The sequence below is a fragment of the Barbatula barbatula genome, assembly GCF_947034865.1.
Source record: "Barbatula barbatula genome assembly, chromosome: 14".
NCBI classification, from domain to species: Eukaryota; Metazoa; Chordata; class Actinopteri; order Cypriniformes; family Nemacheilidae; genus Barbatula; species Barbatula barbatula.
The window spans coordinates 6773649-6801632 of NC_136777.1; the positions used below are offsets into that span (position 1 = coordinate 6773649).

The window sequence follows — 27984 nt, forward strand, 5'->3', positions numbered from 1 at the left end:
TTGCCAACTGATACTTAAAACCCAGAGACAGCGTAAAATCCTTGACAAGAACAAAATAAGGAGAGCTTCAGTATTCAATCTTCAGGAAATACAAATTTTCTGAATTGACATTGTGACAAACTTGATTTTAAGCATCTGTCAATGTAACTTTACAATGTTGCACACTGTACATAGTCATTTAGTTGGGTAACTTTTGAGCCAGTTTGCTGTAAAATAGGTGGGAAATGTGAGATTCATGTGCCATGTGTTGTTGATAAAAGTAATGGGACCCACTCTTAAATGAAAGGTCACATTTATTGAATTTCAAAGGAAGAGGAAAGTTGAGAGGCCTTTCATTTTTTTCCTCTCATTCTGTCAGTCTTTCTCTACACTCTGTATGCCTGCATTGGCATGTATGCATGTGTGATCTGAATGAGTGTATGATATTGTTCTGTTCTATACTGTTTTAATGCTGTTTTAATGCTTCTCCCTGTGCTCAAGTCAAATATCAGTAATACATTGTTGTTAGTCTCAGGCCTATAGGTTCTCTACTCCAAAATTTGGTTCTCTACTATATAGGGGATGGAATACAGGGAGTTGGTTGCCAGGATGTTGGCAGGTCAATCTCTGCAATGAACGTAGGAGATTATTATGTTATGCTTCCAGATTCCCAAAGAGATTTGCACTGCAATTGATGGTCAGATAGAATAGGAGTTCACCTTTTCATTTAACCCCGAGCATTTGTTTAGCAGCCTGAACTTGGCATGATCTTAATCTATTGACCTCACTGTCAGTCGTAGAGCAACAGTTTTGCCGGTGTGGTCAGTGATACAGATTTAGATAAACTAGATAATACTAAAATCCTATTTATTTTAGGAAATAAATATGTAGGTCAACACAAGCAATGGATCCTCTATGCTTTAGACACAATGACCCATTAAACTAACTTTTGGTGGCATGATAACATTGTAGCGAACAAGACTGTCACCATCTGTGATCATAAACATGAATCTCTCAACAAAAGCTGTAGTGTCAGAACAGATACATTGTGTTTCCCTGTTGTATAAAGTACAGTAGCCTTTGACATCATTGGGGATCCTTCGCTTGAGTAAAAATCCTTGTCTTTTTAACAGCTGATACTGCTAGAGTCAACCCTTTGAACCCAATTAATTTAGCTAGACTGATTTCAACATAGGGATTGTCTCAAATCCAGAATGATCACTCTGCAGCATGCAATATTGGGCATATGCTGTCCCGATCAAGATTGAAAACAAAGTGAAAGTTATTAAAAAAGTGTTAAATTGAATTCCGTCCCAAAGCCTATTACAGTCTGTCAGTGAGAAAAGGTTTCTTGGCCAACAACACAACCTGAACATTTCAATTATATCACATCATTGAGATGTATAATTAATATAATTATAATCGAATATTAGTTTAATATGATGAACAGTAGCCTATAAATGTTGAACTTACTGTAATTATGATTTATGTTTATAAATATGTTTATTTATACTGTTATTTTTATTATATTTATACTGTTAAAAGTTGTACGATTAAAATATAAATTTAAACAAAGTATACATATCAATATTAAATATACATTTTAAATAACGTAATTTCAATTAGACGTAAATTTAATTTAATTTAGTCGTCAAAAGGGTTCTGGGGACGAAGGGGTTAACCACGTCGTTTTCACGACAGGTCGTAAAGTGATTCGCAGAAAATGGCGACCCGGTGCAGCTGTCAAAGCTTGTGAGTTTAACTCAGTCAAAGTGTACGTTTGTACATTAACACACACTCTTCGTTTTTTTTAATGGACTTTTAACAACATCCTTCTACCGCTGATGGTGACGTCCGTATACAAGGAAGATATGTTTTTATCTGTAAAGAGCTGACATTGGCCAGGACAGACAGAGGCTGCAACTGACACTAAGGAAGACAGTGCCAGAGATCTCTCATGTGGAACGACCTGAAAGACAAATGAACATTCACTTGCTCAAGTTACTGCTGTTTTAGTTTGACTTATTGTTAAAATGGCTTGGAGGTCACGTCTCTGTTGCATCGGACGGAGGAATCTGAGCATTTTCTCCAGCCCGTCTCCCTCTAACTGGACTAAAGTTGTGTCCGATGCGGAGAAGATCGTAGGATATCCCACTTCTTTCATGAGTTTACGATGTTTGCTGAGTGATGAGCTCAGCAACGTGGCCATGCACGTAAGGAAGCTGGTCGGAACGAAACACCCTCTGCTTAACACCGCCAGGTATTTATATGCACGTCTAATGACAACGAATTTACCAATTCATGAATATTAAATGGGTCGGCCTGACGTTTCATGATCATCTTCATGTGCATGCTTTCTTACAGTAAGTAATAGTTTACTAATAACTTCGTTAAGTTGTGTTCAAATGCCTTAATTGTGGCTCAGTTTGATCGGCGTATGTCATATAATCGAACCGCTCTCGCAATACGCGGGAGTTCTCCAAACCCATGAAAGGTCAAAGTGTGTACCTGAATTACTAATGACAAGATAATTTACCTGAATATAATAGGTGAATCGTACAGAATGCAGACGTTGCACACATACGACCACAGCCAGGGAGCTTTATTTGCTTCCTTTAGATACATACTTTTTTTCAATGTTAGGGATCCTATAAAATGGTTTGACCAGTTCATTTTTCCTCATGCGTTTTTTATGGAATTCGGTGCTAAAAATGGTAAGGGGTCATTCACTTTTTTGGCCAAGAATCTTTAGTTAACATTTTAGATCCATAATTTTTGATGGGCAGAAGCACTTTAACTCAAAGAGAATGCCTCATGGCAGTCGAGGCCTAATGGTTAGAGAGTTTGACTTGTGACCAGAATGTTGCTGGTTCGATTCTGAGGGCCGGCGGGTAGCGACTGAGGTGCTCTTGAGCAAGGCACCTTACCCCTACTTGCTCCCCGGGTGCTGCAGTGATAGCTGCCCATTTCTCCGGGTGTACGTGTGTTCACGACTTGTTGTGCGTGTGTTCACCACTCTCTGAATGGGTTAAATGCAGAGGTCACACTTCGCGTATGGGTCACCATATCTGACAAATAGGTCACTTTCAAGATATCTCTTTCACTTTCAAATCAAACTGTTTAAGTCATTGGATAATTTTTCACTTTATATTTTTAAAACGGAATCTAGAGAGTATGCATGGACTGCAGCTGTAAGGTCTAAGGTCCTGTTCCAGGTAGAAATAGGAGTATTGTTGTGCAAGGTGCCTAACCTGTAGGTTACTTAAAGGAATTTACATTTACCGTCATCATTTACTGAACCTGTTTTAAACCTGTGTGATTATCTTTCTTATGCAAAATGCAAAGGAAGATATTTCGCAAAAATCAATTTTATGGAAACAAAACCAATGCAAATCAATGGACCAATGGTTTTCTGTACCAAAATATCTTCATTTGTTTTCTGCATTAGAAAGAAAGTCATACGATTTGATGTAATACTTAAAAGTCGCTCTTAATATTAGGTTTCTTCAAAGTTGTCACTGCCAAAATTCAGGAGGCTCCCCCCTGTGGCTGCTATTTGAAGTCTGATAGCGCTCAGGACAAGCAGCCCACAGAGATAGAGGTCAAGCTCATCTCTTTGTTTCTCTTTAGTAAAGCGGTGTGTTTCTTAGGGTTGTTTTCATTTTATGCTTATGTGAGTTTTGTTGCTGCACAAAACTTCCATTTATTTTGCCTTTGATGAACTTAAAACAAGAGCTGGACATCAGAATGCTTACCAGCTGAAGGACACACAGAGAGAAAGTTTAAGAGGACAGCAGGACCTTAGTGTTTGTGTGTTTGGTTGGGTAAAAGAGAGAGAGAGGGGAGTGAGAGGGAGTTCAGGAACCCAATCTGGCCCATCCAGACGACAGTGCTGGAAACAGTAGCCCAAGGGTGTAATAACCTATACACCTAAATCTGATATGACAGTCCATTTGACAAGGGAGGGGGGACCCTTAGCGTCAGTGCAAATTCAGCCGTCTTTTAAGACGCGCCAAGATATTTATACCTACAATGGAAGGCTGGCGAGCCGGGCTGTGCCAGCTCACGTTCCAGTTCGGCTTTCTGTTCATTCTTAAAAAACAAGCCTCAGCAAATCAGAGTTCAGAGTCACTTGCGGTTGCGGCACGAGCTTGCGGAGATGTCCGCGGCACGTCAGGGGAAGTGCAACAATCTAAAACATTTCCACACACAAATACATGCCTGTGACGGGGCCCTACTGAACCACAAAACATTTTTGTCTTAAACAATTTAAGCAACTGTCTTGTACATACAGTCTTTTAATCATAGAGCAGTGTCACACATTTTCCCAATGACATCATCCGTTGTGAAGTTTTGACTGGGCAGTTTAAATATGGTTAGAGGATAGCTGCACTCCCATTTATCGATGCTGAAAGAGTCTGGAGTCTCCCTCTTTCATATTTATCTTATCCATTGTTTTAAACTGACTTTGGTGATCTGTGGACTGTTGAACTATTTTTAAGTATGTAAAAATCTTGCGTAGAGAAACAGCATTACACACTGTAATGGGTGAACTGCGCATTTCCCCGGCCAACAATTAAAGCCGGTGCAGTCAGAATGCGTCCCTTAGACAGATTCACACAGTACTTCGCTGCACACTCCTGCATGCTGGTTTGTAAGGTTCCATCACTCATTCTCTCCTTCATTCCCTCTTTCCTTGATTTCTTATCATCACTCATCTTTTTTAATGACTCTCTGCTCCTCCCTTTGCAGTAAAGTGAGTTTGTGATTTAATGATGTGTGCTCTCTTTGTGCGTGTGTGTTTGAGATGCAGATTCTGTCTGATAGAGTGATGGTGTGCGTGTTTCTGTGTGGTGTATGTGACCAGATTGTTTCAGCTTGCTCTAGTCTGACCTTTGTGTTAGTATCTTTTAAAAATATGAACCAAAGCCTTTGGCAATTAGGTCTTTAGCTGGTGACATAAACTGCGTAACACTGCTGTGATCATGTGTTAAATGAAAATGTGCTTTTATTTGGCCATTAAGTTTGTTAAAGGTTAATGAGTTTTTGTGATTCTTGTCTTGTGACATGAGTGTTAACACTGTAATAATGCACATCAAATTACAGTTCTGTGGTTTTACAATTTGACTAAAAAAATCAGTTCTAATTGATTCGACTTAATAAATATCAGAATAAACTATAGAATAAAGTATTTTGTGTGCATTAAATTTACTTGCAGTATATATTCGTAATCTGTTTATTGGTCGATTGATGTTGAATTTTTTTCTTTTTAAATTAATTAGTTAAAAACGAGTTCTTGTACTCTTAAAATGACAATCAAAATATTAGTCTGAAATATATTTTAGAACAAATACATAAATATAGAGATAAATATTACAGAGCTAGATGGATGGATCAACATAACCTGTGTGTTACCTGCCTCAAAGATGTGACTTGATGAATATGGGAGCTGCTTGGTTCATTCTCCTGTTATCTTTCACTTTTCTGTATTTCCAGCTTTCCACTCTCATATATTCCTCACCAGTCGATTTTTCTTTTATTCTGTCAGGGTATATCCTGCCCGCCCCTCTCTCTCTTTCTCTGTATCCTTTTTTCTCTCTCTGCTGTTTGGTGGAGGGCGTGTCTGGGTGTCATCTCATCTCGATTACCACGGTTGTGATTCATGACAAGCGACTCTTTGCCTGGAAACGGGATTACAGCCACTGTCGTCACGGGAACAGCATTGTGCCCCACTGCCCGGCAACTGTAGCCCTTGTAATTTAAATAGATTGTAGATTAGAATTTCAATCTTGTCCCATTTCTGCTATATGCATTTAAATCTCACTCTAAAAAATTACACAGATATTTACATAAAACACTATGGTAACAATATTATGCAAAATATTTGTAAGTACTTTAAAGGTTATTTTTAGTGCCATATTCCATGATTAAATCAATAAAATTACCTAAATTATTGAAGCACGTCCTATGATGAACTTGATTGGAAAAAATCAAGAAGAAATACAAATTTAAGCATTGGAGTTAACATCTTGATCTTTTTTAACTTCAGTTTAACATGTTTTATTGATAACAATATATACGTATAATGTTCAAGTATTATTAGAGTTTTCTCAGCACTGAGATTACTGTCATTGAGTGAAAAAAACGCTCTCCCATAACCTAAGTACAAGCAACACTCTTCTAAACCACGGTAACCAGGAAACTCAAAAATACATATCTTCTTAATCTAAGACAACTGAAAAATTAACACTATATATTCTTTAGTTTTATTGTGAAGCACATAAAAGCACATTTTCACAAAAATGACTCTTCTAATGCTGTCACACGCATACTCTAAATTCACTGCTCGGTTGGCGAAATGAACTAAAATAATGAATGTAGTCCCACCACGAAATAATTAAGTAAAGATCCCTTTTACAAGTGAGTTGAATATGATCAAATTTAATTGATTTCACTCAATAATTCGTGCATTTAGAATTCCGAGATTTTTTTTCTATAATTTAAATTAAAATTTTGACTCAATAGCATTAAGTAAAGTGTACTCAATTAATATCATGAAATCTACTACGACACAAAATATATGTAGCGGACAAAAGTTACAATTTTGGCAACTCTGGATTTCTGTTACTGCCAATCACCTCAGCACTAACATCAACACGTCTGCAGGTTCTTTCTGCTCATATTAGTCTAGGCAGGGGGTCTTATTTGGAAATAAATAAATGTTTTCCATACCCATGTACAAAGAATTTTTTTAATTATAGGGAAATTATGTGTCTCGGCTATTACTGACAATTTCCTGTAAAAAGGAACCAAATAATTAGAGAAAGTGGTTCTTACGCTGAGTTACGAGGTGACAATGAATGATTAAATAAAGCCCTATTCGGACGGTAATTGTTTCTGATACAAAGGTAAGAAATATTCACTATTTACAGTGGGTAAATCTAGAATGTCTGTGTTCTTATCTCATCTCATTTCTTTGTAAGCAGGCAGACGTCCTTATGAGAAACGATTACCATCCGAATAGGGCTTAAGAGAGAAATTTGACCATTTGTGCTGCTCTATCCATAGACCACAATTAGTTATTTGTAATATATGTAGATTTTATGCAAGATAATAGAGCAAAGTAAAGGTTTATAGAACCAACCACCAACCGTCTCACGGATGCGAATTAATCATGACGTTGAAAGGCAGACCAGCTCATAACAGCGGTGACCTCTGTCTTCGAGAGCCCCCATGACACTGTGATTAACAGGCTTGAGAGTGTCTTTGTGTGTGTGCAGGATCTTTTTCTCCACTGTAGAGAGAGAAAAAGGGGGAGATGGGAGGTGAAAAGAGGTGAAAAGAGGGCGAGATTGTATTTGGAACGTCATATTGCCTTGTTAGTTTGACACTGTGAATTTCATTTAAACATAATTAGGATATTGTGTAGAAAGATGGTCACACTGCACATTTGATCCCACATTCAAAGCTTTTATTTTCTTAGGAACCAGTATTATTCAACTAGATTATGACATTTGTAAGACAACTTTAGTGATGCTTAAAGTCTCTGGGTGTTTTCGGCAAGTTGGCATTCAGCCTTTTGGTATTTTGGATGGTTGCTTAATGGCCCCACCCTCAAATCTCTGTTATTTTGGTCCCTTTTCTGACTGAATATGCCCTTGTAGCAGCCAGCACCAAACTAACTCGAGACTTGCTTTGTCGTCAACTTAGCATTTTGGATCTTAGCAAATTGAAGTGGCATTTGTTCTAGTTTAGATATTCGATTGCAAACATGTTGGAGTCAAGGCCCTTATAATAGACTCCGGTCAGTCTGTATAAAGAGACATAGACTTCATTCATAATCCTCTGTGATCTTTATGAAGTGATGTATGCTCTTGTCTACCTCTCTCTTAAAAGATTTAGACTCTCATGATCTCCGTGAAGAGATCTCTGTGAAGAGAAGTAGAGTCTGTTTTTCTGATGTACATTATGCCCATATCGACCTGTGTGAGGTCTAGACTCTTGTTGATCTCTACGAAGAGTTTTTTTTTTGTGGTTCTTTTAATATACACTGCAAGTATAGAGTGCGGAGAACCCTGCACATCAGGAGGAACTTGAGAACTCTTACTGTCTTAGAAAGTTATGACTCTTAATCGCATTTCTCCTCTTCGTTATTTCTCATTCTGAAGGAGCACAGCCATCAGCCTTTATGATCTTATAAAATGTGCAGTTGGTCTTATAGAAATAAAAGTTTTCAGATTGCAGACTGCGCTTTTAAATACCTTGGATTAGCATGTGCTGTATAGTAAATGCAATAGTATACTGTAGTGTTATGGTAATCATTCAGTACATTGGTATCAAATACTGAAGAAATGCAACAGTAGGTTTTTATTGCTCTCATAAAATTCATGTTTTGAGGACCTCTTGTTAACAAAAATGTTTTGATTGAATAGTTTGTAAAGAAATAGCCCAATGCCAAGTTATGTTGAAGTCATACAACGATTGTAGTTGGGTCCTGTCCTGTCAGGGTTGGTGATTATTTTAACGATTTACATTTACATTTAGTCATTTAGCAGACGTTTTTAACCTAAGCGACTTCGGGAGCAATAAGTCATAAAAGAGCAATAGTGCATTAGGTGCTTATACAAAGTTACTAGTTTCAACAAAAGCTAGACCACTACCTGTTGAGAGAAGAGGGTTAGTGTTTTTTTTTCATTTGTCTGTCAAGTATTCGCCGAAGAGGTGGGTTTTAAAGTAGTTTTTTGAAGGTTGTGAGAGATGTGGTTGACCGGACCGCATTAGGAATAATGTTCCACCAGGGAGATTGAGCGAGAAAGGGATTTAGTGCCCTTATGAGAAGGCATTACAAGGGCTCTTGATGGGGTGTAGGGTGTGAAAATATGCCGGCGCAGATCCAGCGATAGTCCTGTAGGCAAACATCAGTGACTTGAATCTGATCCGGGCTTCAACCGGTAGCCAGTGGAGAGAGATGAAAAGGGGTGTCACATGAGCCCTGGACACATGACACATGGACACTGCACTGTATCTACTCATTTACATTTATGTTTTGTTTTGAAGGGGATTCGTGTATGACAGCCGGAACAATCTACAAATGAGAGGTCTTGTGGTTCTGCTCATGTCAAAAGCAGCCGGTCCAAGTTCCAGCACCAGTGACCCGATACATGACAGCATGGTCAGCGGCATCTACCCCAGGTACAGATGCCCTCTCTCTCTCTCTCTCTCTCTCTCTCTCTCTCTCTCTGTCCCTCGCTCTCTCTCTGTCTGTCTGTCACCCTCGTTCTCCCTCTGATTTGTGCTTTCTCGTCTCTGTAAGGGTCATGGGGCTTTAACAGCTTGTAGCTCTTGTCATTAGTAAGAAATGATTGCTGCCACACACAGACCAGACATCTGGCTCAGAAAAACAGAGAGACTAGATGAGTCATAGAGTGTTTTGGATGAAAAAATGGAGGCCAAAAACAAGCTAAAATGATAAAAAAAATTGTATGTATGTGTACAGATGTATTGGTAAGTGTTTGTGTGCATTTATTGGTGGATTTGTTTTTTTTTAATGATGACATAATATTATTGAGTGAAAGTTTTTGGATCTGACAGTTTTAAGCAGTGTTAATTTCATCAATGAACTTGCTAATTAAATGTTTGTGGAGTCACTTTGCAATACCCATCAGTGTCTGCTTTATGTAATGCAATGACCTAGTCTCTAATACACAAGAAAAGGGAAAAGTCACTAAAATATAGACATTCACATAACATTTGAAAAAAGTATTATAATACTCAGTATAATTTCAGTTCAAATTCAGAAAAACAAATTTATAGATAAAAAGTAAGGAAATGGTGGATTTGTAAATGTTTTTGTCATTTTGTCATTTTCACCAACTGAAATTATGCAATAGGTTCTTTGCACATGATGTCACGGCACTGAGTGAAAAGCCCGATGGAGAACAGCAAGGGATTTTCTCCATAGGAATTCACTAGAAAATACTCAAAATACCTGTGTTTTTCATAATTTTCTGATTGTTCAAATGGATCAAACCATGATGTTCATGATGGGGGAAAATGCGATTATTGACTTGAGAATCTGAGATAAAAGTGGCTTGTAAACCTGAATCTGCGGTTGGGGAGAGCCGAGCCGGAGGACTTTCAAAAACGCTTAATGAGGCTTAACGTACCTAAACAAAGACCAGGTGAGCACAAATTTCTGTCAAACCCGAGTCCTGTTTAAACGGATAAAGGGATTAATCTTGCGTTTAGCATTTCTCCCCCATATAAGTCCATTATAATGAAACCGCTTAGCGTACCGAAACCACGTAAAAACTCATTTCTGTTCAACCCTAATTGTAATTAACTCTAGCTACTGTTTAAAGAACAAGCACTTATAACAGGGATAGGACCAGTCTCACATTAAGCTTGTTCTTTATTAAAGTTCATTTAAAGAAACCATGTAACATGGCTCAAGGCAGCGACAAGCTCAGAACATAAAACTTTTCTGTTGTCATGTTTATGTTCGATATCAGTGATGAAAGAATTTATTTATTTTGGTTTTCCATGATTGTTGTTTTAGTACGTTAAGCTATATCCTTATAATAGACTTCTATGGGGAAGAAACGCTTCACGCAAGATTTTTCACTTTATCCATTTACTAAGGGCTCATTCTTTTAACAGAAGCTAGTGTTTATTACAATGAATGTTTGAAATTTATTTGGGCATACCGTTGTTCAGGTCGTGAAACATGGATACATTGAGTTTGTTATAGTGAATTCCAATGGAGGAAAATCACTTGCTGCCCTCCTGCCGCCCCTTGCGTGTCATACAAACCACGTGATTGCAAATGACCTATTGTCGTCTGAACTTGTGAATATAACTTATATTTGTCGTCTTATTTGTGGTATTTAACAAAAAACATTATGGTGAAAATGAGTAAAAAATAAATAAAAAAAAATTGTGACAGTTAACTTTGTCTCGAAGCGACACACTGCTCGCTGAAATGTTTAAAAATGAGTCTGAGCCCACATTGAGTCACACTGATAGCATTTCATTCCGACCTTTCTTCTGGCTGCCTTTGCTTCTGGCTAATAACACTGATCTGACAGTTTTCGAAATGTCACCTGAGGCCAGTTTGAGACCGCTTTCTAAAACTGAGGAAGTTGAAACTTTTTATTTCCCTAGAAGAGTGAGAGAGAAAAAATCGTTTCAAAAACCAACACTGAATTAGGAGAGAACGAGGTTTATGGGAAAACAACGTCTATGGTAACGGTGTTTTCACATGCGTGGTTGCTTGTGTGTAATAGAACGATCATCGGAAACAGGATATGAAAGTGATCAGGATAAATTATGTCCAGTTAAGGATACGAAATTGACAGACGCGCAACACGCACTCATGCAACCACATCCACTGGTTCCATTCTGAAATCCTCTCGCTCTAAACAGGCTGGTGTGTGTGTGCATATCCTTTGGCTGCACTGCCAAGGAGTTACCAGAAGCGGCTGTTGTACTTGGCAGTGTGTGTGTATGTGTGTGTAAGCTGTCTGAATGAACTCTTTCTCTCTTGCCGAGCAGGGAAAGAGAGTGTCAAAATGAGTGAGAGGAGGGACCAGCACTCATCACCGCACAGCCTTATTTTCTTTCGTGTTCTCTTGCTTGTACAACCCCACGTTTCAATATGCAGCCGGGCCTGTGGATCTAACAGGAAGTGACCTCATAGTTCCACAGCTGGGAGGTGGGTGTCATGGAAACAGGGTGGTGATGTAGTTGCCCTGAGGCTTAATAGATTCAAGGCTGACCCTTTATTCATGTTTGTGTGTGAAAAAATTGTGAATGTTGGTAGAACTCATAGTTAATGTTACCGACAGATTCTTAAGTGCTTTTAGAAAAATTTAGATTTTTCAGTACTTTAAGAACAAAAATACTTCGGAAATCTACTCAAGTGTTTGGAATAATCATGCAGTTAGCAAAAGAATAAAGCTTTTTATAGAATTAACTTACTTGTTGAATTAAAGGGATAGACAGCAGGAAGACCAAATATATTTCCATGTTTATGCATTTCCAGTTTAAAAAAACGTGTCTAAAGCCTTTGAACACCAGTCAGCACAAACCGTATGAACATTTGTTTTATACATGTAGTTATATAGCACACCTGTTTCTTCTCTCCTGTTGCTTTTTTCTCTTTTTTTAAATCCCCGTCAACCATGGCGCACCTCTTTCCCCTCTCTTGCTCCTGGTTAGAGGTGTGTTTAATGGTGCTGATGGATGAATTGCCGTGCTGCTCTCCTCCTCTTTGACATGCAGCATTTGTAAAATGTATCTTCAGTCAGTCACTCACGTGCAAGCATGCACTCACACACACACGCAAACACACAGTGTGGGTGGAAGCAGATGTGTGTGCATTTGAGGTGGATGGTGATAAGTGTGACACGAATGCTCATGGTTGTGTATGTGTGAAAGAGAGATGTCTGTTTGAATGATTGCTTGACTTTTTTTAAGCTGTCAGTTTGGAACATTAAAGTGACATTCACATTCAGCAGACTTTACTACAGCCTAATGAGCCACATCGGTTTGCCGAGTTTGTGGATCCGATTGGTTGGCGAGTTTTGATGATTTTATCATACAAAAGGAAATCTTAAAGTTCTTAAAAACTGTCATGATCCTTCCTCTCCTAGTCTTGGTTTTCGAGTCTCGTTCAATCCTCCTGTTAGCTTTCCTTTAGTGTTTTATTCATGTCACCTGCCACCACTCTCCCTGTGTGATCAGTCCTCTGCAGTGTTTCCCTTTATCTGGTCCCAGTTTCCCTCTGTCTCTGTCTCTGGTCGGGTCATTGTCATTATCATCCCTGTTGAACTCACCTTGTTGGATTATTCCTGTTTGTGGATTATCTTGTTCCTGTTCCAAATTTGTGGATTTTGTTGAATTATTATTCAAAGGACTTCGTTTGTTTTCTCCCACTTGTGGGAAGTTTTAGTTTTCATTTGTGTCTTAGTTTTTGTTCATGTTTTCCCCATCGTGGGTCTTTTGTTTAAATAAAGTTTTGTTTCTATCTCACGTCTGCCTGCGCTTGGGTTCTGTCCGTAAACCGTGACAAAAACAGCCTTGGAAAAAACTAAGAGACCATTCCTAATTTTCATTTCTAGATATATTGAATCCAGTGTTTGTTGAATTTCAACTAAATCAAACCTCTGAAGTGACAAAGTCATCCAGCAGCAATGTTAAAGACACATGAAATGTGTGATAAAAATCTAGGTTATTAAATAAATTATGATTTAGGAGCAATGTTGTTCTGCTCACGGAAAGATTTTTTTAAAAACACACCTATAAATAGTATGTTTTAAAATGAGAAAAATGGTCTGTTAATTTTTTCCACGGTTATATCTTTAAATTATGAATCAATAGGAAAAATTAACGTTTGTAAATGCATAAATAATAAAATATGTGTGATTTATGCATTGTGCAAATGTGTATATATCCAAGTGAACAGTTGAGTTTCAATTTGGTTGAGTTTGCTTGGACATACAGCTTTGCACATCAACATCAAAAGTAGGAGAAGTGTTTTTTCCTTCCCTTCTTGTTGAGAGCTAAATGTTTAAATTAAACTGAACTCAAACTGAACCCTGTTTATATGATCACATAGCATAAATAAAACAGGCGGATCTAAGAGAAGTCTTATCTAGAACTGGTGGTAATATGTTGGTAAATTTGGTGCATGTGTCTTGTCTAAAGACTTCTTCAAAGAGTTAAGAAGCCGAACTGTGTCTGTTTGATCATAATTTTGCTGATGCACAGCGTACCACATGTAGTGATGCTTTTGCTGGACTGACATCTTGACCTGTAAGGGGATGTGCTAGAGCATGCAGACACACGCTCCACTGAGCTTCAGGGTTAAATTAGCAGAGAAAATGGAGCACACAGAGAAAGGGGGCGTGTCAAGGGGCGGTACCCCTCTGCGACATAGCATCGGTTGCTATGCAACTGAGTTCTGAAGCTATTTATACTCCCTGTGCTGCCCCGCCCACTGACTCAAAAAAAACACAGACGGCATAGCTGCAGATTTAGGTGGAAAATAAGATTTCAAATTCGTCTGTCTGCCACACTCGGAACACTGCAGCCAGTCCAAACCTGAATGAGAGAAATACCAGTTGTTTGCAGATAAAATTTGTATTTACATTAGTATTTACAAATGTAATGTTTTTGGTTTATTCATTTAGCTGACTGCATAAAACATTGCACAAGAATACTAGAACCCCTCACATGGGATGCTGTTGCTGTATTAATGTTCTTTAAGGGTTCTTTACAGTTCACCCAAAAAGGAACATTCTGTCATCAACTTGATTTACTCCCCGTCAAGTTGTTCCAAATCTGTATAAATGTATTTGTTCTGATGAACGCCGAGAAAAATATGTTTAAGAAGGCTTGTAACCAAACAGTTCTTGGTAACCATTGACTACCATAGAAGTAAAAATTGCTTTATACATTTCTTTGTTCTGTTGAACACAAAAGAAGATATTCTGAAGAATGTTGGAAAGCAAACAGTTCTTGTGCTCTTTTGACCATTGTAGTTTTTCCTCCTATGGTAGTCAATGGGGACCAAGAACTGTTTTGTTACAAGCTTTCTTCTAAATATCAGTGAACAAAGAATCGGAACAAAGAAATTTATACAGAATTGTAACAACTCCAGGTTGAGTAAATGATGACAGATTTTTAATTTTGGGATTGACTCACCCTTAAAGTATGTTTCCCCAGTCATGCTCATCTATTGCGAGCCTCGTTCTGAGATCTGGTCTCAGATCAGTATATACCCAAACCAGTGCTTGTCAAGTGCTCGTCAGCTGAAGTGAAACTGACCGAGATCAGTGGCCCGGCTCTAAATGGCTGCGTGAAGACGAGAGCGACGCACAATGGGGGTGATTGAGTCCAGGAGATGCTCCATTAAATTTAAAAAAGCATTTAATGACAACAAGAATTATTGCAGTGCTTTGTAATTACTAAAGCATTGACCATTGTGTGTGTGTGTGTGTTTTTGTGTGTGTGTGTGTGTGTGTGCTCAGAAGCGACCCCAGCTCCTCTAGTACTGGCCGAAGAAAATCATTTCAACAACGCTACATTTTCTTCATTTTCTCACTCTCTTTCCTTCTCTCACTCTCTCTCTCTCTCTGAAGGAGGGATAAGTGGTCATCAGCACTCCACATATCTCTTGTGTCTACATAGCGGTTATCAGTGGGACCTCAGTGGTCCAGGGTGATTATGGCCCTGAACCCGGCAAATCAACATTTGATTATAACGTCCATGTGATGGCATTCTGATAATCCAGCTCGTCTGATAATCAGAGGCAGTTGGTATTTTGTGAAGTGCATTACGGTCACCAGAACACTTGACAGTATCTCTTCTGGTGCAGAAGAACATTTGGGTTCAAATCACTCCCTTTCCGTGCTATAGTGTTTGGACTGTTTATAGATCTGATGTGCTCTCAGAATTACAATATTTCTCTTTTTCAGCATAACAGCCCTACACATTTTAAAAGGATTGTGTGTAGGCTGGTTTGTTGTATTAATAAAGCGAGGATCTGATTGGTTGACAGGTTCCAACAAGTTATTCTGAAAATGTTAGTTGTAACCATTGTTTCTCAACTGGTTTTTCATTGCATTCTACAATGGACCTCCAGTAGAAACCCAACACCGTACCAGACTATTATTTTCAAATATTAAGTGTCTATTTCTCTCTTTTTTCAGTCAGCGTAACTTGGCTGAGATCACAGAGCTGATCCACACAGCGTTCCTGGTGCATCGTGGGATTGTTAATTTGAAGGAGTGGACGAACTCAGATGGCCCACTTAAAGACATGCAGTTTGGGAACAAGATGGCTGTCCTGAGTGGCGATTTCTTGTTGGCAAATGCCTGTACAGGACTGGCCCAGCTTAACAACACCAAGGTACTTTATACAGTACATCTCAACCCAGTTTACCTTTGGAGTAGATGGTTAACAAGCATTCATTCATTCAATCAAATAAGCAATGAAAAAATATGTTTACTTGTAAATTAGAATAAAACGTCTGTTTTTACATTAGGCTTTTATGCTACTTACTAACTAAAGAAAATCCTTTTTTATAAATAAATAAATACATCCAGTTCCAGTTAAAGACATGCCCTAGGGGATGTTTTCAGATTGAGCCAAGTTTGAGAAGTATTTTATAACGCACCTCTTTGTTCATGATGTTGTTTATGTCATCTTTTTGAATGCTTGTGCGTAAAACATTGAGATGAAAAGTATAAGAGCACAATCTCACCCGCTTCTGGCTTCCTGCTCAAAAAGCTATTTTTTGTGCTTTGTGTGTCTGTCTGTCTGTGTGTGTCCTACTAATTTCTATTCACTTGCATACTTCTCATTCTCTCTCGCTCTTTGTGTGTCTGTGTGTGTGTGTGTGTGTGTGTGAGAGCATATGTCTCCTACACCCCTCATTAAGTGTCAGTGTTCTCCTCCAGCTCTAATTAGAGTAGCAGTCAAAGCACTGTCTAGCTGAATGCGGCCAGCAGCCCGTCTGCCTCTCGCTGTGCAGGGTCAGTGCAGCTCACAAGAACATGTTTCTGGATATCACACAGCTTTTTAAACGGCCAGTTATGTTGTGAGATATATTGATAAATGCTGCGGGGTGGTTGAGAGCAGTGTTTTCTAACCTCTATTGTCTTGCCCGTCTGTATAACGCAAGTACCCCTTCATTCACACAAGAAAATACACATAGCTGCAGTTTTAGGGACAAAGTGAGATTTCAAATACGCCTGTCTGCCACACTCGGAACTCTGCAGCCAGTCCAAACCTGAATGAGAAAAAGACCATAATTCCAGTTGTTTGCAGATAAAACATATTTAGGAATTAAATGTTTTTTTTTTATAAATTTAGCTGGATGCCTAAAACATTGCACTAGAATCCTAGAACCCCTCAAATGGGATGCTGTTGCTGTATTAACGTCCTTGAAGGTACATACTCAAAGTTGTTTCTTTAACCGGTTACTGGGGGTATATTTATAATGAAAGAGGCATGGGATACATACATGGATCCATGTAATTCAGATTCCAGGATTCTGTCATTATTAAACTCAACCTCGACTTCCAATTCCAATTCTGTTTACATTTCTTTACATAAACATATTTGAAAGAATGCTTGTAACCAAACAGTTCTTGACCACCATTGACTACCATAATAGGAAAAATTACAATGGTAGTCTAAAGTGCCCTAGACCGTTTGCTTTCATACATTCTTCAAAATATCTTTGTGTTCAACAGAACAAAGCATTTTTTCCTACAAGTGGTGGCCAAGAACAGTTTAGTTAAAAGCATTCTCCAAATATCTTTCTCTGTGTTTATTGGAACAGATTTGGAACAATTTATGGGTGAGTAAATGATGACCGAATTTTCTTTTTTGGGTGAACTGTCCCTTTAAGAAAATTCTTTACTCCTGTTGGTTGTTGGAGTGTTTACTCCGTCGGCTAACGGGATCACTCGATGCATCCACCACAGTGATCAAATGTACACTGGGCAGAGTCAGAGCGACACAAGGAAAACCTCCCACCAGGAATGCAGACACTCTGCCGCAGGACGCACACAACAAACACCGGCAGGTAGGCCGGATGAAGCGTCACAACAGGCGGCATACTGTAGCAGGGCACACCACCTCCTCGACACAATACATTTTCCAGTTAAGTGAAGTTAAAGTTGAAGTCTTCAATCCCCAGTCGATTTATAAGCATTTAAGACGTACAATACACAGTTTTTACAAGACCAAACAAATAAACAGCCCAAAGTGAAGCGGCAGCCAAATGCGCACAGTAAAGTAAGTAAGGGGAAGGGGTGCTTGGACCTCGTTGATGGGGTTTGAAGTGTATATCACGTGTCATATCATATTAACAAACTGTATAAAATGGGTTTAATTTGCACTTATATAACGAATCACTCATTTCTAGTTCTCCTATATCTCTTCGGCCGTAACACACGTGTCTGCACACCCATGCACTAAATGTCAATATGTTGGCAGGATCTGTCACCAAGTGCCGCTCTAGAATGCAGCTCTCCCTGTGGAGGGAAACAAACACTTTTCCTTCTGTGTAGCCTCAGACACACTCACAGAGCTCACTTGAATGTGTGCATGAACAGATATGGAAATGACTATGGGGAAATACAGTAGAACATCGGCAGATTGTCATGACTGATGAAACGGACGGTTTGTGTTTTTTCTCAGCATTCAGACAACCAGACCTCTGCAGTCAAAACTGCACACCTGATTAGGTTATATCCCGTGTGTGTGTGTGTGTTTGTGTTTGTCTTCAAGGAGATGGTGCACTGGCGTGTGCAGGAGTATGTATTTTCGTGTTGTATAGCACCTCCCGGTGGCAGAATTGGGTAATTCTCATTGAAGAGTAAACTTGTTTAGAGGTCAAGGATGTGTTTCCATATCTTGGTAGGTGTACTTTCCTCTGCTTCGACAAAAGCTTAAAGATAGATAGAAACATAGAAATTAAAATGCTTTAACCATAGAGTTTCCTCATAATAGTGAACCTTAGTTTGTAATGTTAAAGGGATGGTTCACCCAAACATTTTTCCATTATTTACTCACCCTCAAGTTGTTGAAAACCTGTGTACATTTCTTTGTTCTACTAAACACTAGGAAAGATCTATGGAAGAATGCTTGTAACCAAACAGTTCTGGGAAACTATTGACTTCCATAGTACAGAAAAAAACTACCATGCTAGTCAATATTACCCCAGAACTGTTTAGTTTCCCAAAATATCATCTTTTGTCTTCAACAGAACCAATAATTTTGTATCTGTTTTGGAACAACCTGAGGGTGAATGCATGATATCAGAATTTTCATTTTGGGTGAACTATCCCTTTAAGCAACTTAAGATAATATAAATGTTTGTTTATTTATTTATGTCTGTCTATCCAAAATATATATTTTTAAAAGGGTGTGATTTTAGGTTTATTGGGGCACTTTTTGCATTCACCTGAATTCCCCTTTTGAAGGAAGGGGGCAAATCCTTTTAAAACTATATTGGATATTGGATTATAAAAAAGAAATGGTGATATATTTAAAAAGTCTAGTATCCTAAATCTTACATTTTTCACCTGTCCTTGATGTCAATGACATTAAACCAAACAAAACTGCCAAGCAGCCGTGTATGCAAATATGGGCGTGTCCTTGTTGTATTAGTGGGGCTAACGGTTCAGTTAGCGTGAGAGCATTAGCGGTGAAAATCTGTCATTTCTCTCCGTGGCTGTGTGTTTTTCCCCTGATTGATCTGTATTATGTATCGTGGCCTTGAGTGGGATCCTGACTTGGTAGACTGTGTGTGTGTGTGTGTGTGTGTGTGTGTGTGAGCGAGCGAGCGAGAGAGTGGGATTCTGGCTCGACACTAGTATAAATGGTAAAGGGATCCGCAAGCGGCTGTCTCCTCTTTCTTCTCCTCACAGACCTGTCGGCGAAACACGATGCCGGCTGGATTTGGGAATGAGACGAGACGCAGAGAGGGCAGCTTATCTGATACTTTCCAAAAAAAGCCCCCCCACTTCACGCACACACACACACTCACGCAAAAGACAGACGTACACAAATAGGCAGATTAAATACACATGCTCTCTGTCACACACACACTTTAATTTCTCCCCGTGTGGAGTGTGTGAAGCCGCACATCTGGCTGCGCTATAGGGGCTCTTTCTCCTCTCTGGGCTTTGGGTAGAGGAATCAGGTTCCCTCACTGTTTCCTCAAAGATCTAGTTACTCAGAGGGCAGAAAGAGAGGGGGGAACGAGTGAGAAAAACAAAGTTTGAAAGAAAGTTTTTGGGGAACGGAGAAGAGTAACATAATATAAAATATGAGGAAACGCCGAGTGTCTGGATAGAAGGGCTCTGTTTTTCTTGTTCTCCAGAGATTCTTCTGGTCCTGTGATTCAACAAGCAGGTCTTTTGGGAAAAGAGAAAACGACCATCTTATGGTAAAAATGAGGTGCAGGATGTTTCCTCGGGCAATGAGTATAAAGATTTGGATGAAAGAGTGAATGGTCAGTGAGTAGCTGTAACAGAGTAGCGCCCCCCTCAGGAGCACTGGATGTAATGCGTGAGTACTGTACCTAAGTACTGTATATTCTTTAGTAGTCCGGATCCAAGCATTGTAAATGTCAAAACGGGCTTTAAGTGAATTTACTTTCTAGTAAATCCTTTAATTCAAAGCCTGATGCACAATTTGTCCGGGCACATTGTGTCATGTTTAAATGCACTACCTGTCCAAAAAAAGTCACCACCTGGGCAGTTCTATGATCGGTTGTTGCTGCAGTTGGTCAGGTCTAGGTTCAGCAATGTTTTGTGCCCAAAGAATGAGGTCAGCTGACAACCTGAATATACTGAATGATAGGGATGCTCTGATACCATTTTTTTAAAGATCGAATATAAACACAGACATTTCTTTTCTGGTACTCACTGATACCAATAATGATGCCTTTTCCTGTTTTTTTTTGGGTGAAGTAGAAATCTTCCAAGCACAACACACTGAATCTAAAAGCTTTGCCTCAAAACACATTTTTAATTGTCACAAACTTTCGTAGCACAAATTTCAGTTCTGTCAGGTATGTCACGTGAAGTATCGGTCTTTGGTATCGGTGTATCTATACAAGTACGAGTCCCGAAACCGGTATCAGTGCATTCCTACTGAATGACCAGGTTATTCCACCAATTAATTTTGTCTTCGCTTATTGCACGGGCTTATTCCAAGATGACGATGCCAGGATGTATGGGGCTCAAATTGTGAAAGAGTGGTTCAGGGAGCATAAGACATCATTTATTTGGACGGGCAGTGTATTTTACAGGTGCAGAAAATCCCCAATAGCATCTTTTAGGATTGGTTTCACATTATGATAGAAATTCCCTGTTCGTATTTCTAATGTCTGACAGGATGTTTTGACTAGTGATTTATACTGCTGTATGTATTTGTTGTACGCTTGTATGGAACTGAAAGTACAAACTTATCAGATGACTGAGGGTTTTTGTTGCTTGTGTGTATTAGAAAATAAGTGAGAATCTGAATCAATAAGCTTGTGCAGATGTCAGACTTCTCATTAAGCTCTGTATCCTCTGGATATTGCACTCTGTTTTGACTGGCCATCTGTTTAATAACTGTAGTGCTGGTTATTCTATCTCCCTCGGATGCTCTTTAAACTAAGTGGCCTGGAATATTTTCCCGTATTCTCAAACAGCACATATCCTAATAAATAATAATGTCAGAACAGATGGGGCTGATTCTGTGTCAACACTTTTCCTCAGAAACTTATGTAATTTATGTGGCGCGAACGTTTCCCTCTTAAGTGTTTTGTAAATGTTCTTGTTTGCTGTAGGTGGTGGAGCTGATCTCCAGTGCTATCGGGGATGTGGTGCAAGGAATCTATTACGACGGCTCCAGTTCTGCAGAGGTACAACTTTCAGCTTGCTGCATTTATATTATGTAGCCACCAGAGGCGCTGTTTGGGTCTCCAACTATCATGATGCTGTCAGAAAATGTCCTTATTTCTGAGAAATGTACATATATCAATTTTTTTCAGCAGTTTAATTAATATTAATTTACATCTGTTAACCCTGAATAATATTATATATTTAATATAACTCTATCCTATGGGAATAAGTAATTTATAAAATGCGTGGTTCCTCCTTCATTCTTAAAACATGGTGCTGATGTTATTGAATTGAATGTTATAATTAAGCACAATTTTCCACAGTCATAAATAATTATTGAGATAAGATATTCGGACCTTATGAAGGAATACAACTTCTCCAAACTGACTTAAAGCATCTGCGCAATAAATAATGAATGATAGTTTAATGTTTGAGGGGAGGAGAGAAACGCAACATGGAAGGGAGACAGAGGGAGATTCAAGTTTCTTTTACCCTTTTTAGAGGAGAGATTTCCGAGCAGACATTTGCATCACCTTCCCTTCTCAAGTTACAGACCCCCCCACCCCCTTACCATCATATAAACCATTTTTGTATTTACGCATTCATACATAGATTTATTCTTGAAGATACCTGTCACATCCTGCTTATTTGGGAATTTAACTGTACAGTAAATGTATGTTTTTTATATGGGTTTTATTTCTATTGCTTTCCAAAATTCTTTTAACATGAATTCTCATTTTAGTATATTTCTCTGCATTCTGAAGGAGAGCGGTCTAACAGTTGCATCATGGGAAGACCAGACATTCCTGTCTCACGGTGCTCTGCTTGCTAAGAGTTGTCAGGCAGCGATGGAGCTGGCCAAACACAGTACCGAAGCTCAGAGTTTGGCTTTTCAGTACGGAAAACACCTCGCATTGGGACATAAGGTGCATAAACATTCTTGCAGACCCTGTTGGTGGGCGCAAGCTGTCTCTTTAGTGCCTGTGTTAGCTTTAGCTTGTGTCAGAAAGTTAAAATGAACTTTTCCAATTTTTTCTAAGCCTAGAGAAGCTCCGCAATGATGTACAAAATTTCTGGACATGTTTGTTTTGTAGGTTAACTCTGATCTGCAGCCCTTTATGAAGAGTGGGTCAGATCCAGCTGTGTTCAGTTTGGATTCAGCTCCTGTAGTGTTCCACAGACAGATCGTAGGTCCTGAGAGATGGCGGCATCAGCTACAACAGGTACTGAACAACCACATCACTACTAAAACCACAAAACTAAAATCTATGAAAATGGTTCGAATGTATGTAAAATCATGGAATGAGTCATTTTATTCTATATTATGAACTGTATACACCAATAAATACATAATATATTCATTTAAATTCTATTAATTTATTTGTAATAATTTATTTCAACCCTAACCTTTAGGTTTAGTTTTTACTATGAATTAGGTTTTAAACTGTAAGACAGTGTAATGCAACAAAACATACAAGAGGAAAAACATGGGCTGGTATAAAGATGGATGGGCCATTAAAGCAGGTGTGATGGTACTTAAGTAAACCAGACTGTATTTTAGCCTGCTGTACTGGCATATAGTTGATATTTTTACTGACTAGACAGTATGTATCATTAATTGAAGTGATTCAATTTTAGCCTCACGTCTGATGGCAAAACATGGTTACGGTTTAGATTTCACAGTGTCAGCATGATATTCTCTGGATTCACATATTTTCTCTCTTCTGTTTAGACCCAGAATATGGCTAGACAGATTGATTACACAAAGGTGAGCAGAGTTTTTTATTATTAAAGAAATGGAGTTAGATGTAAAAAATGTCTGATTTATTTTAGGGTGTTTTTGGAACGCTTTTACTTTGTGTTTATGGAGTAGGGTACATTTCACTAGTACTCCATAAATCGATTGATTTTCATTTGACCAATGAATAAGTGAGATTGTCTGTTGAATTCTAAAGAAATCAATCTTCCTGGTCAAACCACTATTCAATGAATCCAGCCACATTTCTGTCGATGAACATGAAACAGTTATGAAACAGATCGGTTTCCTGGAGGTCGTAAAATCATTCCCAAGCCCCTAGCCTGCAAATGAGTGAAACAAAGTGATGTTTATTGGTGTCCAGAAAAGTTATATTAAAGGGAGTGTTTAATATAAGACATGCAAAAAAAAAATTCTGTATGACTTTCTTTCTTCCAGAACACAAAAGAAGATATTTTGAAGAACGACCAACCCATCCGCTTTATTGTACAGAGGCAAAAGTCAATGAGGACGGCCGTTGTTCAGTTACCAACATTCTTCAAAATATCTTCTATTGTGTTCTGCAGAGGAAAAAAGTCATACTGGTTTTAAATAACTATAGCCTGTAAATAATGACATCATTTAATTTTGTGGGTGAACTGTCCCTTTATAATATCAGCGTAATAGCAATGTGTTTGTGGGAGGATTAGGTTTAGAGGAGAACCTCATTACATCACTATAAAACATAACTCAAAAGGTTTGAGAAGTAATCAGTATACTTCAAAGTTTGAAGCCCTGACTGAGATGACAAATGCGTTTTTTGTTTGTTTTGTAACCGAGTACCGAGCGAAAGTAAGTTCATAAATTTGATTTGCAAAGTCGGAAGGAGAAGATGAAGATGAAGAAAGACGGGGAGACAGATGGAGGCAGTGATGGGGTGGGGGCAGGAAGAGGAGGAGGAGGGTACAAGCAGCTCGGGTCGCCGTGGAAACAGGATATTAGGGGATAGAGTGGCAGGTTTATTTGGAGAGGAGACAGAGAGACGGTTTGACAGCAACATCACACGAGATTCTCCTTCAACAGGGCACAGACAGACATATCACACCCACACATCGCATATCTCTGTTATCAGCACATAAACCTGAGACGTAAACCTCTCCAGTGTACACTCACTGGATTGTTTTTCTCGGCAAAAGTGCGACACGTATCAGGATGATTGTGAGGTCATATCGCTATCTTTCATGTTACAAACATTATTTAAAAAAACCGACATTTTTACCAAATTGTATTCCCCATAGCAAAATACAATTAGTTAAAGTTTACATCCCCTGGTTCCTATTACGCCTTGTAGCTGTTTTTACATTTACAGATTTTTACATTTAAAGTAAGAATGGTGAGATACAGTTTCAACTAAATGAGTGATTTAAAAAAATCTTTTTCTTTAAAAAATATTTTCGTCCTTCTGATATCTCCATATTTTGAAAATCATTATTATTAGATATCCTTCATGTATGTCATAAATCATTAATATTAGTTATCCTTTATGTTTGTCACTGAGTTTTGCAAATATCTAACCATAAACAAAATATACAAAATAAGTATAACCAATAAAAAAAAAGTATTGCTTTTCAACTTTGACAACACAGTAAATGCACCTTTAAAAAGTACAGTGTTTTTTACATTTTCTGAAAACTTTTGAATTTGGGCATCTGAGGTTCGGAAGGACTGTGACGATATGGTGTATATATATATTTATATACCCTTAAGAAGCTTAATTTTATTCAAGTAAATTAAATAATCAATTTCAATTAAAAAAGAAACTGAATGAGCACACAAACATCAAGATCTACAGACATCAGTTGATGGAATGATGGCATCTTCTGCCTTACCACAGCAATGTCTCTCTGTGTCTGTTTCTATTATGCTTTCTCAGTCTCACATTATTGCAAGCATGTCTCTTCTGCTGTTTTTAACTCCAGGCCCCCAAGGGCTTCTTTAGCACAACACATCCCAGAATTCATTTTGCCTCTAGCAAAACATGTTTATACAGCACAGTGGAGGAATACAAGACCACTTCCAGAGTGCAGGTTGTTTTTAGGTTTTAGTCAAGCAATGAATGTACACTTTGTTTGAAATTGTATTAAAAGCAGCACAGAAAGACAATTTTTATAGATTATCAGGGTCTAGTGAAAAATTAACAATTAAAGAATTCCTCACAAAGACATTATTTATTGATTTTTATCATTGAGAAGGATTGAGTGATATTCAGATTTCTCCCTCTTCTGTGTCTTCTCCAGCTCTGGGGCCTGATAAAGATGGAAAGAGGCGTGAGCCAGGCGCTAGACTTGTGTAGTTACCATGGCAACAAGGCCTTAGAGTCCATGAAGTGTTTCCCGCCCTCAGAGGCTCGGTCAGCGCTGGAAAACATGGCCTGCGCCCTCACAAAGTTCTGAAGATGGTTGTCGAGCTGGATGAAGATATGATATCCAGTTCCACTCGATCAGGATGCAGCTGATTCTAAGTGATGAATTTAGGCCCATCTGGATTACGCTGTTTGGAGTATTTAAGGTTCTGACATGCTTTCTTTGGAGGACAAAGCTACAGAGATATCCAGGTGATGGTTTTGTTAATCCAGAACTGACGTATGTCTTAAATTTCGATAACCGCTTCCAGTTTACCGGACTCGCACATACTCTTCATTTGATCACCAGATTGTCTTTTAAAATAAAATGATTTTTTTTTAATATCCTTATGTTTCTCCCCTGTTGTCTTTATTTATTCTTAAGCTTCAAGTTGACTGCCAGGTGATTCTCTATGGTACTTAGTAGACGTCAATATTTCTATAGAGCACTTAAAAAAGACAAACAAAAATTGATATACAGTAACTGTAAATTGATTTGTGATTGCGGAAAAGAACATGTTGATATAATAGAGCAGTATTAACTTATATTTTTGTCCAAAAGCCAGTGATAGAGTGTGTGCACGAAGTGTGTTTGTGTACGTGTGATTTAAGAGTGTTTGTGTGCATGCGAATCGAGTGTTTGTGTGTGTGTGTGTGTGTTTGTGTTGTGGGTGCCGGGGTGCTCCAGCAGCAGTGTTGGCAGTAATAATTAATGAGGTGAGTGTGTGACCTGAGTGAATGGGCAGGAAATGCTGCAGTATTGATCAGACCAGCGAGAAGGCTGGCGCCATCCTGGGCAGCCTGCGGTTTCCCGGGTGACCACGGGGGGACGACTAGGGTGTGAAGAGGGGCGTAGGGGAACGATGGTCACCACCAGCAGCCACGGGGCCACACACACATTAACTGAAGGACAGACAGGTAAAAGATGAAAACATGGGATGGGGCAGAAACACTTTAGTAGCTCAGAGCCGCTGGTTTATAAACACATACTAAAGCATTTATTCTTGCATGATAAATGCATACACTTTTTAAAAATGTCTCTCTGGCAGGGTATTACACTGACTTTATTTGGTAGGAGCGGGTAAGGCCTCTGGTCATACATGAAAAATTGATTTTGGCCTTTGGGTGACATGAGAAAACTCAGGAAAAACTAGAAGCAGCAAAGAACATGCAGCAAGTTTTCACTGACGCAACATCTTGCCGCCCTTTACCGTGAATCGATTGGACTTTGTTGAACCGTGACCCTGTTGAAACTCCTCATCACAGCTCTAACACTGTGCAATATAAAATATCAGTTTTTTTACTTTGGCTGGTTGGTGCCCATTTGGCAACTTCTTAACAACCACACCAAATACCCATTCCACACACCTTAGCCACTACATAGCAACACCCTGGCAACCATTATAATGTTTGTAATTGAAATTCAAACACCAGATGTGTGTTTTATAGGTTTCTACACAGTCACCACAAGGATACTAACCTACATTTGAAAATGTGAAAATGCAGAAAGATTTGTGTTTGATAAGGTGAGGCTTAGAGGATAGAATATACAGTGTTTAGAATAAAAGTGTGTGTTTCAAGGGTCAGACAGCAGCCTATCATAAGTCAGACATAGATACAGACACGCAGAGTGAGTTTATGGCATTCAGTATCATCACCCTGATCCTTTCTCTGTTTTTGCGCATGGAAATCATTTTTGCGGTTTAGGTGTTCGTGGCAATCAGAGCTCCTGATAACATGGTGGCTGGCCTCGCACAGGTAGAGAGACAGAGAGGGAGACTATTGGACACAGACTATACTTCAGCAAAGCTCCTAGCCATTACAACACTCGTTTATTTCAAACAGACAAGCAACTCTCCACCCCCTTTATGTGTTTGGGTCAGTAGTTATTTCGGGACGGACAAAGGCTGGTCCAAGATCCGTTTCTGCTGTGTTATGTCTACGCTATGGTTAATTAAGATTTTCTTGCATTAAAAACGGTTTCCACGGTTAATTTTGGAAAAGGCAGACCGCGAGCCGTAAAATTTAAATATGAATGTTCCTCCTTCCGTAAGATAGATGTGCTTTTTCTCTCATAAAAAAATAAATAATGAGATGAGCGCATCTCTGAAATGAGTCTTTAACGAGCAACGCGATACTCCCCGTGCCCGGCGCGCCAGTGCGCGATGGCAGAGACGCGCGCATTATCGCATGAGCGCGTGATGGATCAAACAGCGTACATTACCTGAATAACGACCGGCGCTTCCTCACACCCACATCTCAAAGAGCCACGGCTCCGTGACTTAATGCAGACATCACTAATGCGGACATTACTAATGCGCGTTACGGGACATTGGCCACATCGGGTGCAGCTGATGAGTCTCTTAGAACAGACCGAGGGGTGTGCGTGCGTGCGTAACAGGGGTGCTCTTCATTTACATACTTTTTCTAGATATGTTGTAGTGGCTTGGGTTTGT

General features: G+C 39.0%; 1 protein-coding gene across 1 annotated transcript; it reads left to right on the plus strand.

Moving 5' to 3' along the window:
* Nucleotides 1-1644: 1644 nt before the first annotated feature.
* Nucleotides 1645-25878, plus strand: pdss2 (prenyl (decaprenyl) diphosphate synthase, subunit 2). Its single transcript, XM_079472529.1, has 8 exons — nucleotides 1645-2239; nucleotides 9037-9171; nucleotides 15693-15891; nucleotides 21338-21412; nucleotides 22157-22318; nucleotides 22487-22615; nucleotides 23125-23160; nucleotides 25425-25878. The coding sequence occupies exons 1-8, from the start codon at nucleotides 2013-2015 to the stop codon at nucleotides 25578-25580; spliced, it is 1119 nt and encodes a 372-aa protein (XP_079328655.1). The 5' UTR covers nucleotides 1645-2012; the 3' UTR covers nucleotides 25581-25878.
* Nucleotides 25879-27984: the final 2106 nt, after the last annotated feature.